Source organism: Moschus berezovskii, chromosome X, assembly GCF_049115385.1.
Source record: "Moschus berezovskii isolate FMDL1 chromosome X, NW_MosBer_1.0, whole genome shotgun sequence".
In the NCBI taxonomy this organism is placed as follows: Eukaryota; Metazoa; Chordata; class Mammalia; order Artiodactyla; family Moschidae; genus Moschus; species Moschus berezovskii.
This window is the reverse complement of record NC_142488.1, coordinates 128,812,688-128,824,969: the sequence shown is the minus strand read 5'-3', so window position 1 is coordinate 128,824,969 and position 12,282 is coordinate 128,812,688. Positions and strand designations below refer to the sequence as shown.

General features: G+C 40.2%; 1 protein-coding gene across 4 annotated transcripts in view; it reads left to right on the top strand.

The window, feature by feature from the left end:
• Positions 1 to 11,467, top strand: part of FGF13 (fibroblast growth factor 13) — a 602,606-nt gene extending 591,139 nt beyond the window's left edge. For all 4 annotated transcript variants that reach the window (XM_055437998.2, XM_055438000.2, XM_055438002.2 and 1 more), the window contains 2 exons: positions 8,778 to 8,976; positions 10,094 to 11,467. In XM_055437998.2, the coding sequence (XP_055293973.1) occupies positions 8,778 to 8,976; positions 10,094 to 10,230 (336 nt within the window). In that variant the 3' untranslated portion in view covers positions 10,231 to 11,467. The remainder of the gene's footprint in view (positions 1 to 8,777; positions 8,977 to 10,093) is intronic.
• The last annotated feature ends 815 nt before the right edge of the window (positions 11,468 to 12,282 follow it).

The following is a 12,282-nucleotide window of genomic DNA, read 5'->3' as shown; positions in this document are numbered from 1 at the left end:
AGCATCCTTTCATTATCTCTTTTTAAGGGGCAAAATGTTAGTGGAAATGCGTTGTTTACATGGAAACAGGACTCTGTACAATTTCCTATCCCTAGAAGTCGTTTGCAGGTGTTATGCGATGTGGTTGTCCCATAGCCCTCTACGACATCTTTCTCATCTTTGGTTTATAGATGATGCCTTTGCACCCTGCCCTGTGACTCCAGGTTTTCTGGTTTGCAGTGGAAAGCACATATTAGTGACTCCCTTCTGAGGAGAGGCATTGCTTTGCTACCTGTGCAAGAGAAAAGATATGAAGTCTTCTTTGAAAGTCTTTAAGGATGTAGACTCCTGGCTATTGTAAATGACTCTGTTCTGCAGAGACAGACCCTATCAAATCTAACTCAACCACTATCCAACACAAATCGGAATTACCACCCTCACAGTGGCCTGCAGCACTAGAACAGGTGCCTGATGCACCTACCTAGGTACAAGTTTAGTTTTAATAGTCCACCTACCTTGCTGGAGTATTTTCAGTTGATCTACGCAGAAAGAACCTTTCTCCTTTGCATGACAGTTTCTTGGATGTCTCGGGAAAGTTTTCACAGTTCCCAGGCTTTAAACATTTGGGCAGAAGCTTGGAAGAGCTATCTAAAATGCAACCTATAAGTTTATTCTCTTGGTGACTACAAATACTTCCAAAGTCATCCTCTTGCTGATGGGTTTAGATCCTGCTCTGAAGATGCCCCAGTGGCTCAAACGGTAAAGAATCTGCCTGCAATGCTGGAGACCTGGGTTCGATCCCTGGGTCAGGAAGATCCCCAGGAGAAGGGAATGACAAGCCACTCCAGGATTCTTGCCTGGAGGGAGAACGCCATGGACAGAGGAGCCTGGTGGGCTACAGTCCATAGGGGTCACAAAGAGTCAGACATGACTGAGTGACTAGCACTTTCACTTTTCTTTCTGAAGTTCTTCTACAGAAGAATCCTGCCACAAATTAGAAAGCATCAAAGTAATGGAGAATAGCTAGCTAATAGTCATAGATTAATTCCAGTAACCAGCCAAAAGACAAGAGTTTATTCTTAGAGATCATATCTGATATTTGATCCCCCTTTCAAAGCACATAGGTCAGCCCTGCTTAAAGAAAAACCAACACTGCGAGTTAATACACATCATAGACAAAAAAAGTTGGAGAAAATTGCTCACTTTAGAGAAGTGTTCTTCACTTGAAAAAAATGCTTTTCCATGCACAGATTTTTGTTCAGCAGTAAGATTTAATCTAGTAAGATTTTTTAAAGAAAGTATAATGGCCACATAGTCTCTGTAATATCTTACGTAAAATGAAATCTCTCTTCTGCTACCTAATTGGATTCCTAGCCAATCTGGATTCTTCTGCAAGGCTTGGACCAGACTGACACTGCCTTGGACCAATCACATGGCCCTGGAGATGTGTGGCCTATCCCACTTCTTCATCACAAATCTCAGCAAGTTACTTCCATTTCAGAATGTATCTGCTGACCAGGTTTGGAACTGAGTGAGGCTTTAGGCTCTTTTTTTTTCCTTTTTTTAAAAAGAATCATTTGTTTTTCAGTTCAGTTCAGTTCAGTTCAGTCGCTCAGTTGTGTCCGACTCTCCGCAACCCCATGGCTGTGTAAGGGATACAATGTTTTTGTTTTGATTCCTGCTTTATTCTAGCTTATTTCTGTGTATTTTATAAAACGAATTGTAGAATTCAGTATTTCATGAGACTGCGCTACAGAAATAGATGAAAATCTAGAACAAGCCAATAAAAGGACTCAGTGAACCCCAGGGCTAAAAGGTGGTCATATCTGCATTCTAATTCTGTTTATACAAGCCATTGCTTGACAATCTCATTAAAATTTCCTTTTTTAAAAAACTTTTTGTTTGTTAAGAGTTGAAGAAAGGCAATACTGGGGTACCCTATTTTGTGGACTCCACATAAGGTCAATGAAAATGTCTATTAGATACCTTGGAATACAAAAATGCTACTGAGAAGATTCACTATAACCATATGAGGAGAAATAGTCCCATGTGCATATTCTTAATTACGATTTGTTTCATTGCCAACGGTTGCCAGTTAGCACGTGCACTTTGAAGTCATTTTGTGACGTGGTATTTCAAGAAGCCCATTTTTTAGTACTTCATCTCTTTAGTGCTGTGGCTTGAAGCACTGCAGCCTTTTCAGCCAACTGCAGACCAAAATGACAAATGGAAGGAAGCAAAACAGTTTTTGGGGAGCCAAGCTTGGAGGAGAACGCTAAACACAGAGTGTCATTCACGTGCAGTCTTCATTTTGGGCAGAATTGATCTCCTTCCATGGCAATAAAGCAAATATAGGCAGATCCTTTCTTTAGAAATTGATTCTAGAGTACAGAAGAACCTTGAAAAGAAGAGAGAATGTATGTATTTTGCCTTGGTTTTCTGGGCATGTATTATCAGAAGTAATCACACATTTCATGTTTATGGGGCTTTACAACTCTCAGAGCTTCTTTCACATACATCATCTCATTGTCTCCTCGTCCAGCCATCCAGTAAGGTCAGCAGGACTGATCCCCACCCCACCTCCTCACCTTTTTACAGAAATCAAGCAAACAGAATTTAGTTGCAGTGTTTAGCTGTTTGCAGAGACAAAGAGTATGAGTTTAATGCCTATATCTTGGTTACCAGAAAATCTCTTTATTCTTGCAGCTTCAGCTTCAGTTTTGTCTTTATTAGTCCCCCTTCTCTTCCTCCCTCTCTGTCTTCCTCCCTCCGTCCTTCCCTTTCTCTCCTCCCTCTCCGGTTTTTTTAATTGAATTTATCTGTAGGCTGCTTTCCTCCTTTTATCACCTACTCTTTCTGCCCTGGCAGGCAAGTTCTGACTTGTCAGTCTCTCCTCTCAAGCAGCCCTCTATTCATATCCCACCACGTTTAACCCTTTTTTGGACCTGTATAAGCTATCTCCCAAGTCCTCTTCCTATGAAATTCCATTCTTTTCTTTGTTTATTTCACTAGATTATATATTGATCATTGCCTCTAAGCCAGGCCCCATGCTCGGAGCTGCCCTCAAGTATCCCACAGTCCAGGGAATATTTGAGTGAACAAACCAAACTCTGTTTATCATGAATTAATAATTTTGTTTAGCTACAGTTCACTGGCTAAGTATTGATTCCCTCTTCCCCAACCTCTCCCTTGCCGTGCTTTGATCTTAGTAATAATGAAGTTCATTCACATCAAATATACCCTGGGAGAGAACATCAAAGTCCTGAATATAATAATGAATCCTGGATTTTGAAATCACTGATAGAAGAGAAGCTTATATAGAGAATATAGGTAGTTATGGGGTCACCCCCTATGGGTATGATTTATATTTTAGATTCTATTTTGTCTTATTTTTTTAAACAGAGTTGAAAATCTAATGTTAATCTGCATATTATTTTCATTAGGCTAGGGAATAATTGACACACACAAGTCAGATCTGCTTGTATAACCTGCTAACTTTAAATCTAGAAAATTAATTGTTATCAGAACATGGCTGAGAATCAGAAGAGTGACCCTTGCTCTTGGCAGTAATTGTTAAATTAATTGAATCGTCAGGCTCCTGAAAATGTGGCCAGAAGAGAGGAGGAAAAGGGAAGGAAGTGAGAGAAGTAAAGGGTGAGATAGATTAGTTATGTTTCTAGAACTTGCTGAAAAGAAGAAATTATGTTTTATTGAGTTGATTTTTAAAAGTTTCTTTAAATACCCACTCATAGACCTATAAGCTGTTTTTCTGTGTTCTATGATGCCAATAGAAATGTGACATGTGAATAGAACAAAATGTATGGAGACACATTCATCTCTACCAGGATTTGTGCAGTTCACATAGTGTCTACATATGCGAAAACTTATATTCAGTGTTCAGGCTTTGTTCAACAGCCTAGGACCTTCGTGATGCCATTTTATGTATGGACAACCTAAGACTCTGCTAGTCTTTTGAAATCCAAGGAAATAAGCACTGCCCTTTTAAAAAAGATTTCTTTTGAGAGAAATGTGTTCAAAGCATTCACGATATTCCTGGCAATCCTCAAAGCCTAGTGAGGTACAAACTCAAGTAGAACACTGCCACCCTGTTGGTTGGTAGCATAGCTGCAAGTACAAAAGCTGGGGGCAAAAGTAGGAAAAAGCTGTTATTACAGTGTGTGTTTGCCAAATGACTTTTTTTTTTTAATGTGGACCATTTTTAGTCTTTATTGAATTTGTTAGAATATTGCTTCTGTTTTATGTTTTGATTTTTTGGGCTGTGGGATCTTAGCTCCCCGACCAGGGATCGAATGCACACCCGTCGCATTGGAAAGTGAAGCCTTAACCACTGGACCACCAGAGAAGTCCACCCCCCGGCCCCCACAATGACTTCTTTTAATCAAGAAGACACTTAGCCGTGGTGTGTGCACTGTGGGATTGTAGACGTGTTTAGCACGTGGAGATGATGTACATGATAGACAGATGGTTTTGAGCTGTTGCCATTTGGGTTGTGGCTCTACTGGAGAAGGGCATGGCAACCCACTCCAGTATTCTTGCCTGGAGAATTCCATGGACAGAGGAGCCTGGCGGGCTACAGTGCATGGGATTGCTAAGAGTCGGACACGACTGAGTGACTAACACTTTCACTTTCTTGAGGATTCGGCTTCACATCCCCTGCAGAGTGACGAGGCCCTTAGTAGGCTCCCTTCTGGGAAGCTACCATCAGAGCCCATGCTTCTTCTGACCTGGCTCCAGCTCCAAGAGGCCAGAGAGCTATTTCATCCCCTCTATCCTGTGCCCTTGGTGCCAGGGGCAACTCAAGGCACCAGGGTAAATTGCTATCCCAGGTCCAGAGCCTTTCTTCTGGGACAAAGTTGCTTTCTAGCACACCATTGGATCTGGGGGGCTCTTTGCATATATACTGTGTTATTGATTGCATGAATGCCTTATTCACTTGATTCTCAAAGTCTGTGTGGAAGTCTAATATGCCCCACTGAGGGCAGCTGACCATCACTATTTGTAGCTCTAAGCATTATTCTCTAATATGCTGTATTGACCTGATGTTGAGGGTTTCAGATGTTTTCATCTTGTCAGTGGTAAACCTTCAAAGAACTATTTTGCCCTTAATAGTGAATAAATTGGTTTAAAAAAAATTGTACTGTTAAATTTTGCTCCTGGATCTCTTCATTCTGAAAATGTAGATTTTTCATTCTTTACTCAAAATATAATCACCGTCATTAACTGGTATGGATTCTGTGGATAAAAGAGTTAGGTAATCACTAAGGAAAAAAGTAACCTTGAACTTTGAGGGGAATAGGGAGGATGATTACAGAAAAGAGAGTTTAGAGAGATCGAATATTTTTTTTTCTGAGTTACTCCTCTCAACCTTACTAACATTATTCCTCTGAAATAAGTATAGATATGCAAGAGAGGTAAACAACTTTTAGGAGAAATCAGTGCATGAAAGGTTAGAAGACATAAAGCACCTTTTATTTCGTACTCACGCCAAGTAATTTCTTCATGGCTGTGCAGGGAATGCTTGACATCTTTTTAATTCATTTATTATGATAGCCGGTATTTATCCCAATGCCTATTCAATACAGAGTACAATGAGTGCTGCCTCTTTATTTCGTGCCTACTAAGTGTCAAGGCCACTCTGGTACCTTTTTGCCCAGAGCACTAATAATCATCTCCAGATCAATCAAATATTGATTGCTTGCCAGAGCTCTACTTGGTATTCTATGAATAAGGCTTCTCTGGTTAGGGTTCAGTCCCATTTCTGTTATTTCTATGAACCACTGCTGAGACACAGAGATGTAGCTAATACCCCTCTTCCCTTTGGTAGCCTTTCCTGTGTTGGGTGGGATGTTCACATCTTTCCACATTTGATAAAAATCAAGCCTCTTCTGCCTACTCATTTCAGCACTGGATAAAATGACAGTGTCACACACTGAGAACAGAACACTGCTTTGGTTACTTCAACATTCTTTTTTTGGCCTCGTTTTCCTCCCTCTCTACTGAGTTCTTGCGTCCAAATTTAGTGGTGATGACTAAGAAATTTCCAGGATGTGACAGAGCATTCAGTTCATTGAGTCCTTCCTTGCCATTTTCCAATAGTTGTAACAATTGCCAAGTTTTTTTTTTTTTTCTCCTCTGCATGTTGGAGGTGCCAGTATCTGTGTAGTATCTGTTATTCTGAACAGATTTGAAGTCACACAAACAGGATTTGTCCCTGCAATGACAGCCTCCGTCTACGTATAGCTGGTTTCATTCTGTGGTATTCAGGAAATTCCCTGCAGACTTCTTACTGGGTTGATACTTCTAAATCCCGGTGTTTCCAATACGTCAATCTGAACCTCTGCAATGCAAATCCTGTAAACCAGCGGTCCCCAGCCTTTTTGGCTCCAGGGACTGGTTTCATGGAAGACAGTTTTTTCCAAGGACAGGAGTGGGTAGGGGGCAGGGCATGGTTTCGGGATGATTCTCCTAAGAAGTGCACAACCTCGGTCCTTTGCATGCGTAGTTCACAGTAGTGTTCGCCGCCCCCCCCCCCATGACAATCTAATGCTGCTGCTAATCTGACAGGAGGCAGAACTCAGGCAGTAATGTGAGTGATGGGGAGAGGCCGTAAATACAGGTGAAGCTTTGCTCGCTCACCTTCTCTGCAGTCCAATTCCTAACAGACCACGGAGTGGTACTGGTCTGTGGACCAGGTGTTGGGGACCCCTACTGTAAACAATAACTGAATAGTCTGCTGCGTGCTAGGCAATATGACCAGTCACTGTGGCTAAAAGGCAGATTCATAAATAAAAGACAGGTTCCTTGTCTTCCAGAGCAAAGCAAGCATATGTCCGAGTCACGGGGCCATGCCAAAGATGGAGATAAGAGTTCCTGGGAACACAAATACAAGTGTCATCGGTTCTGATTTAGGAGAGGTCATATATGATTTCAGGGGCAGTCATATTTGAGCTCAACCTTGAGGAATGAGAGGAAAGCCAGTTGGTAGAGAGATCCAAGAAATGACATGAATGGGGTCTATAAAGGCACAAAGGCACAGACTGAAGGCATGGTAACGACTACATTGTGGAGAATTTTAAATGCCACATGAAGTTGCCATTTTACTCTAGGCAAGGCTAAACCAACATTCTATGCAATCGTGCTCATCCCCAGAGAACACGTGGAGACTATTTTAGTCATATTTCTTTGTAGGCATACCTTGGCTTTCCCTATGTTGAGAATTCTACAAAGAGGAGTGTTCACAGCCCATAAATAGAACACTTTGGTTCCTACCCTGTGATAGTTGCCTTCAAAGTACATTGCCTCTTGAGTAGGTTGAATTTGTGTGAGTCTTCTGAGTCTTTATCAAGTATGCCCCTAGGCTGAAATTATCCCAAAAGATGACTCTGTTCCAGGCACTCTGGAAGCCAGATGGAAGAACCAGAGAAATTACTGAGTGAAACAGATTTTGTGGATTTCCAGAAAAAAGAAAAGTGTTCAATTACTTAACATTAAGAAAAAAAGCCGCCTCATTTGAGGAATCTGTCTCTCTTTGCTGAAGTGATTCTCTGATACTATTGCTCAGATAGTATACTTTGCTTGGAATGCTACCTAACATGAAAATGAAGAAAGGTAGGACCATGGAGGCATCGTTCAGAAAAGACAGGTGTCTGGAAAGATTGCAATATTTTATTGCAAGGTGTGTTGGTTTTTTTTTTTAGGTTTTATCAAAACTTATTCCTGATAAGATCCCAGCAAAATAGCAAGAATCAAAGGGCATCCCTGGTGTCACTGTCATAGGAAACTCGCTTAGCATTTTCCTCATTATCTTGGACTCCAAGTGGACCCACTGCTACCCTGCAGATTACTTAGAGATTAAAATCTGCTGTTCATTTCATGTCGTCTACAAATGGATATTTTACATAGCTGTGTATTGTAAAATGCACATATTGCAAAGCTTAAAAGAAGGTTTTTTGGTTTTGTTTGTTTTCAGAAACAGTCTGTTGGGTCAGGAACCCTTCATTTGTATGGGGAAGTCCAAAAAAAACATGGTCAAGTACATGGCAGAAAATCACATTGTCAGGTTCAAAATTCCCTGGGCTGCTCTCTCATGTCTGCTTGTAGAATTACTGTAAATTCCTTGCTTCTATATTGATTTGTGTGAAATGTTACTGTAAGGCAAGGATGGGGTGATAAGGGACTTATTTTTTTCTGTTTTTAAGTCAAGGTCCAATGATCTGAAAAAAAAAAATCAGTTTAGTTTATCTAAAAGTGAAGGTTAGTCTCTCTTAGTAGCATCTCTTTAAAAATCTAAGCATTCAGCAGTGTAACACTGTAACACAGATTTCAGCCTGGGGAAATTGAAAATTATAACATATAGTAGCTGGACAATCTATGAAAATTAAGTACAAGGATGAGATGTTTAATTCTCATATTTAATCTTGAAAGGAACAAAGCTCCATGTGACAGTGTTATGCTTGTCTCTTCAATCTTTGGCTCTTCTATTTAACCAATACATTACGCTTACATGACTGGTTCTCATTTTCCCATTACCTTATTACAAAGAGAGCTAATTATTGATCAGTAGCCCTTGCACTTAGGGCTTTTTATAAAGCATCACGTGAAATGTTATATATAGTCTCGGTTTCCAATGATAATAGTTTCTGCTGTTAAAATAGAATGCCAGTCATAACAAACTTTAACAAAGTATGTCCTCAACTCCTGAAGGGCAATAACATATGGTTCTCCATGAAATTCATAGCTGTAAATATTGAGCTTTTGTTTATTTACTTTTCTTGTAGGAACATTTCACACCTGAGTGCAAATTCAAAGAATCGGTGTTTGAAAATTATTATGTGACATATTCATCAATGATATATCGTCAGCAACAGTCAGGCCGAGGGTGGTATCTGGGTCTAAACAAAGAAGGAGAGATCATGAAAGGAAACCATGTGAAGAAGAACAAGCCTGCAGCTCACTTTCTGCCCAAACCACTGAAAGGTAAACTTGAGAGTATACCAGCTATGGATGAAATGAGTATCGGTATTGAAATCAATCCTTTATTTTGAAAGTGGAACATAATCCTTCCATCCAGAGGCATTTATACAAAAATTCAGTAAAATTTTACACTTAAAAAGAACATTAAAGCATTGATGGGAACATCTAATTTCCTGATTGGAGTTGACCAAAAAGTTTGTTTTGGCCAAATCCAAATGAACTTTTGGCCAACCCAATACATGTGGTAACACCTTACTTATGTGGAAATAGCTTAATTGCTAACTCAGGACAGCCAAGAACTTCAAGGTATGCCAAAATAGGTAGAAATACAGATGCTTAAATGCGTGCACACTTAACACTTATTGGAAACCTCTTTGGGCCCAACAGTATTGTCCCAACAGTTTTCATTCACAGTTTTGTTTTTCGGTCATTTTTAGCAGCTTGGTGGCAAATGAGAGGGTTTCCATGGTGGCTCAGTTGGTAAAGAATCTGCCTCCAATGCAGGAGATGTGGGATTGATCCCTGGATTGGGGAGATTCCCCTGGAGGAGTTCATGGCCACCCACTCCAGTATTTTTGCCTGGAGAATTCCATGGACAGAGGAGCCTGGTGGGCTGCAGTCCATGGGGTCACAGAGTTGCACACAAATGAGAAACTAACCTTCAAGAGGTTACTAGCCTGAGGTTAGATGAGCAGAGGGGCAGTCTGCCCAGTCAAGTCAGCACAGTGCCCTTTGACAGCACATTTTCTGGAGCCAGATTACTTGAATCCACCTGCAATGCAGGAGACCTGGGTTCAATCCCTGGGTTGGGTAGATCCCCTGGAGAAGGGAAAGGCTACCTGCTCCAATATTCTGGCCTATATAATTCCATGGACTGTATAGTCCATGGGGTTGCAAAGGGCCGGACACAACTGAGTGATTTTCATTTTTCATATAAAACCATCAGTGATGGAAATAAGGCATTAGAAGGCTTTTGCTTCATCTGGTCCAGTTCACTCTCTACTGAGTCTTTGAAAGCAACATTTCTCAGGTTTGGCCTCCAGCAGAGAAGCCCAGAGGGTAGAAGGAAAGCTGAGGGCCAGTGCGACTGCCTCTGACACCATGTCTCTGTGCTTTGTAGTGGCCATGTACAAGGAGCCGTCTCTGCATGACCTCACGGAGTTCTCCCGATCTGGAAGCGGGACCCCGACCAAGAGCAGAAGTGTCTCCGGCGTGCTGAACGGAGGCAAGTCTATGAGCCACAATGAATCAACGTAGCCAGTGAGGGCAAAACAAGGGCTCTGTAACAGAACCTTACCTCCAGGTGCTGTTGAATTCTAGCAGTCCTTCACCCGAAAGTTGAGATTTGTCAATGACGTTTACCAAACAAGGCAGAGTTCACTATTCTAATCTGCCATCAAACCTTCTCATCCATCCAAAAGCCCCATAATTTAGATCAAGCTTGTGCAAAAAAACAGTGCCGAGCCTGATCAGTGAACTAAATCTGGGAGAAGGACTGCCCAATTTTCTCATGATCTCACCTCTGCTTAGGGGAAGACAAACCAAAAGCATTTCACAGCACTAATGCTGATTAAGAAAAATTTGCTCTCCAACCAAGACAATTGAAAAGACCACCATTGTTCTTTAAAAACAAACAAAAAGAAAACAGAACAAAATTAACTGCTTCCGTGTTTTGTAGGGGCAAACAAAATTCTGTGAACCGTGTTGTTTTCTTGGCTTAATGTTTTCTATCTATGCTTGATTCATATGTATTCTTTACTTTGCAATTTTATGATTTCTGAAATTCAATGGTTCTATTGACTGTCACTTAATCCAACTCAACCAAATTCAGGGTTGAAGCTGAATTGGCATCTCAGGCTCAAGGTTCTTGTGATTTTACCATTTTTTTCCCCTTTAGATTCGTAGTATTCTGGTCAAGTTCTTGTGCTGTACTTTGTGCGTAGAAATTGTGTTGTGCTGTCAACCCTAGTCAGTAAAGATTACTTAAAAATAAAGATCACCCTCAAGTGTAGTTTTCTCTTAATTCCATTTGTGTTATCATGTTAAAGTATTATTATGGCTTCTTGTGTAAAGACAGTAACTGTGGAACTGTAATGTTGTCTTTTGTGTTGTTAAAATAAGAAATGTCTTATCTGTGTACGTATGAGTCCTCCTGCCATTGTATTTGGCACGTGAATATTGTGTACAAGGAAATGTTAAGACTGGTTACCCCTAAACAACATATACTTATACCTGCTTCTGGAAAAGTGTTTAAGACTTAGCTAGGTTTCCATTTAGATCTTCATATCTGTTGCATGGAAGAAAGTTGGAATCTTGGCATAGAGTTGCATGATATGTAAGATTTTGTGCATTAATAATTATTAAAATCTGTGTTCCCAAAGTGGACATAGCATGTACAGGCAGTTTTCTGTCCTGTGCACAAAAATGTTTAAAAAAAAAGTTGTTTAATATTTGTTGTTGTATACCCAGATACGCACCGAATAAACTCTTTATATTCATTCAAAGAAAAATCCTTTAACGTGTATTTACTGTGTCCATTATGTGCCGTGAATTGTGGTAGAAACTGGAGTTACACGTTGAATTATGTACATCTGATCACTGCCTTCAGATAATCTACAGTCTAGAGGTTTATATTCACATGAATACTCTTAAAAGTGTAATTGTTGTACTTGAACTGCAGGCTGGAACAGAAGAATTCTCATTCCCATTCAGTGATGAACTGTACAAAAGGAACTGTATTCTAGTACCCTGCTGTTCACACTGTCATTTACCCCTCTCTGATGCTTATTTCTTTCCATAGAGGAAAGGCACGGGACTAAATATCTCAAGTCCTTTCCATCTCTGAGAACTGAACATAGCTATTTTCTTTTTTATTAAAATTTCAAACCATAAATTAAAAATAGAATTTTACAGTGAATGCTGGTAAACCTGTGTTCTAATATTCATGTACTGCTATACTGTATGTACATCTATCCATCCATCACTCCATCTTATTTGTGACACGTTTCAAAATCAACTACAGATATCTGTACACTTCCTCCTAATTTGGTATGTATCTCAGTAACTAGAGTTCGGTGTCCATTTGCAATTTTTGTTTTTTTTTTTTTTTTGTCATATACAACTTACAATAAAGTGCACATAGAGTGTCTTTGTTGAGTTGACAGATTCATACATTTGAGTCACCATAAACATTGTCAGTGTTGATGACTTTTCACTATCTCCCCAAAGCTGCCATTGCCTGGTCATGATGCTTCAGGAGTTGACCATGTAGGAAGGTGAGAGTGGAGGAATAGGTGAAACATAATTGGC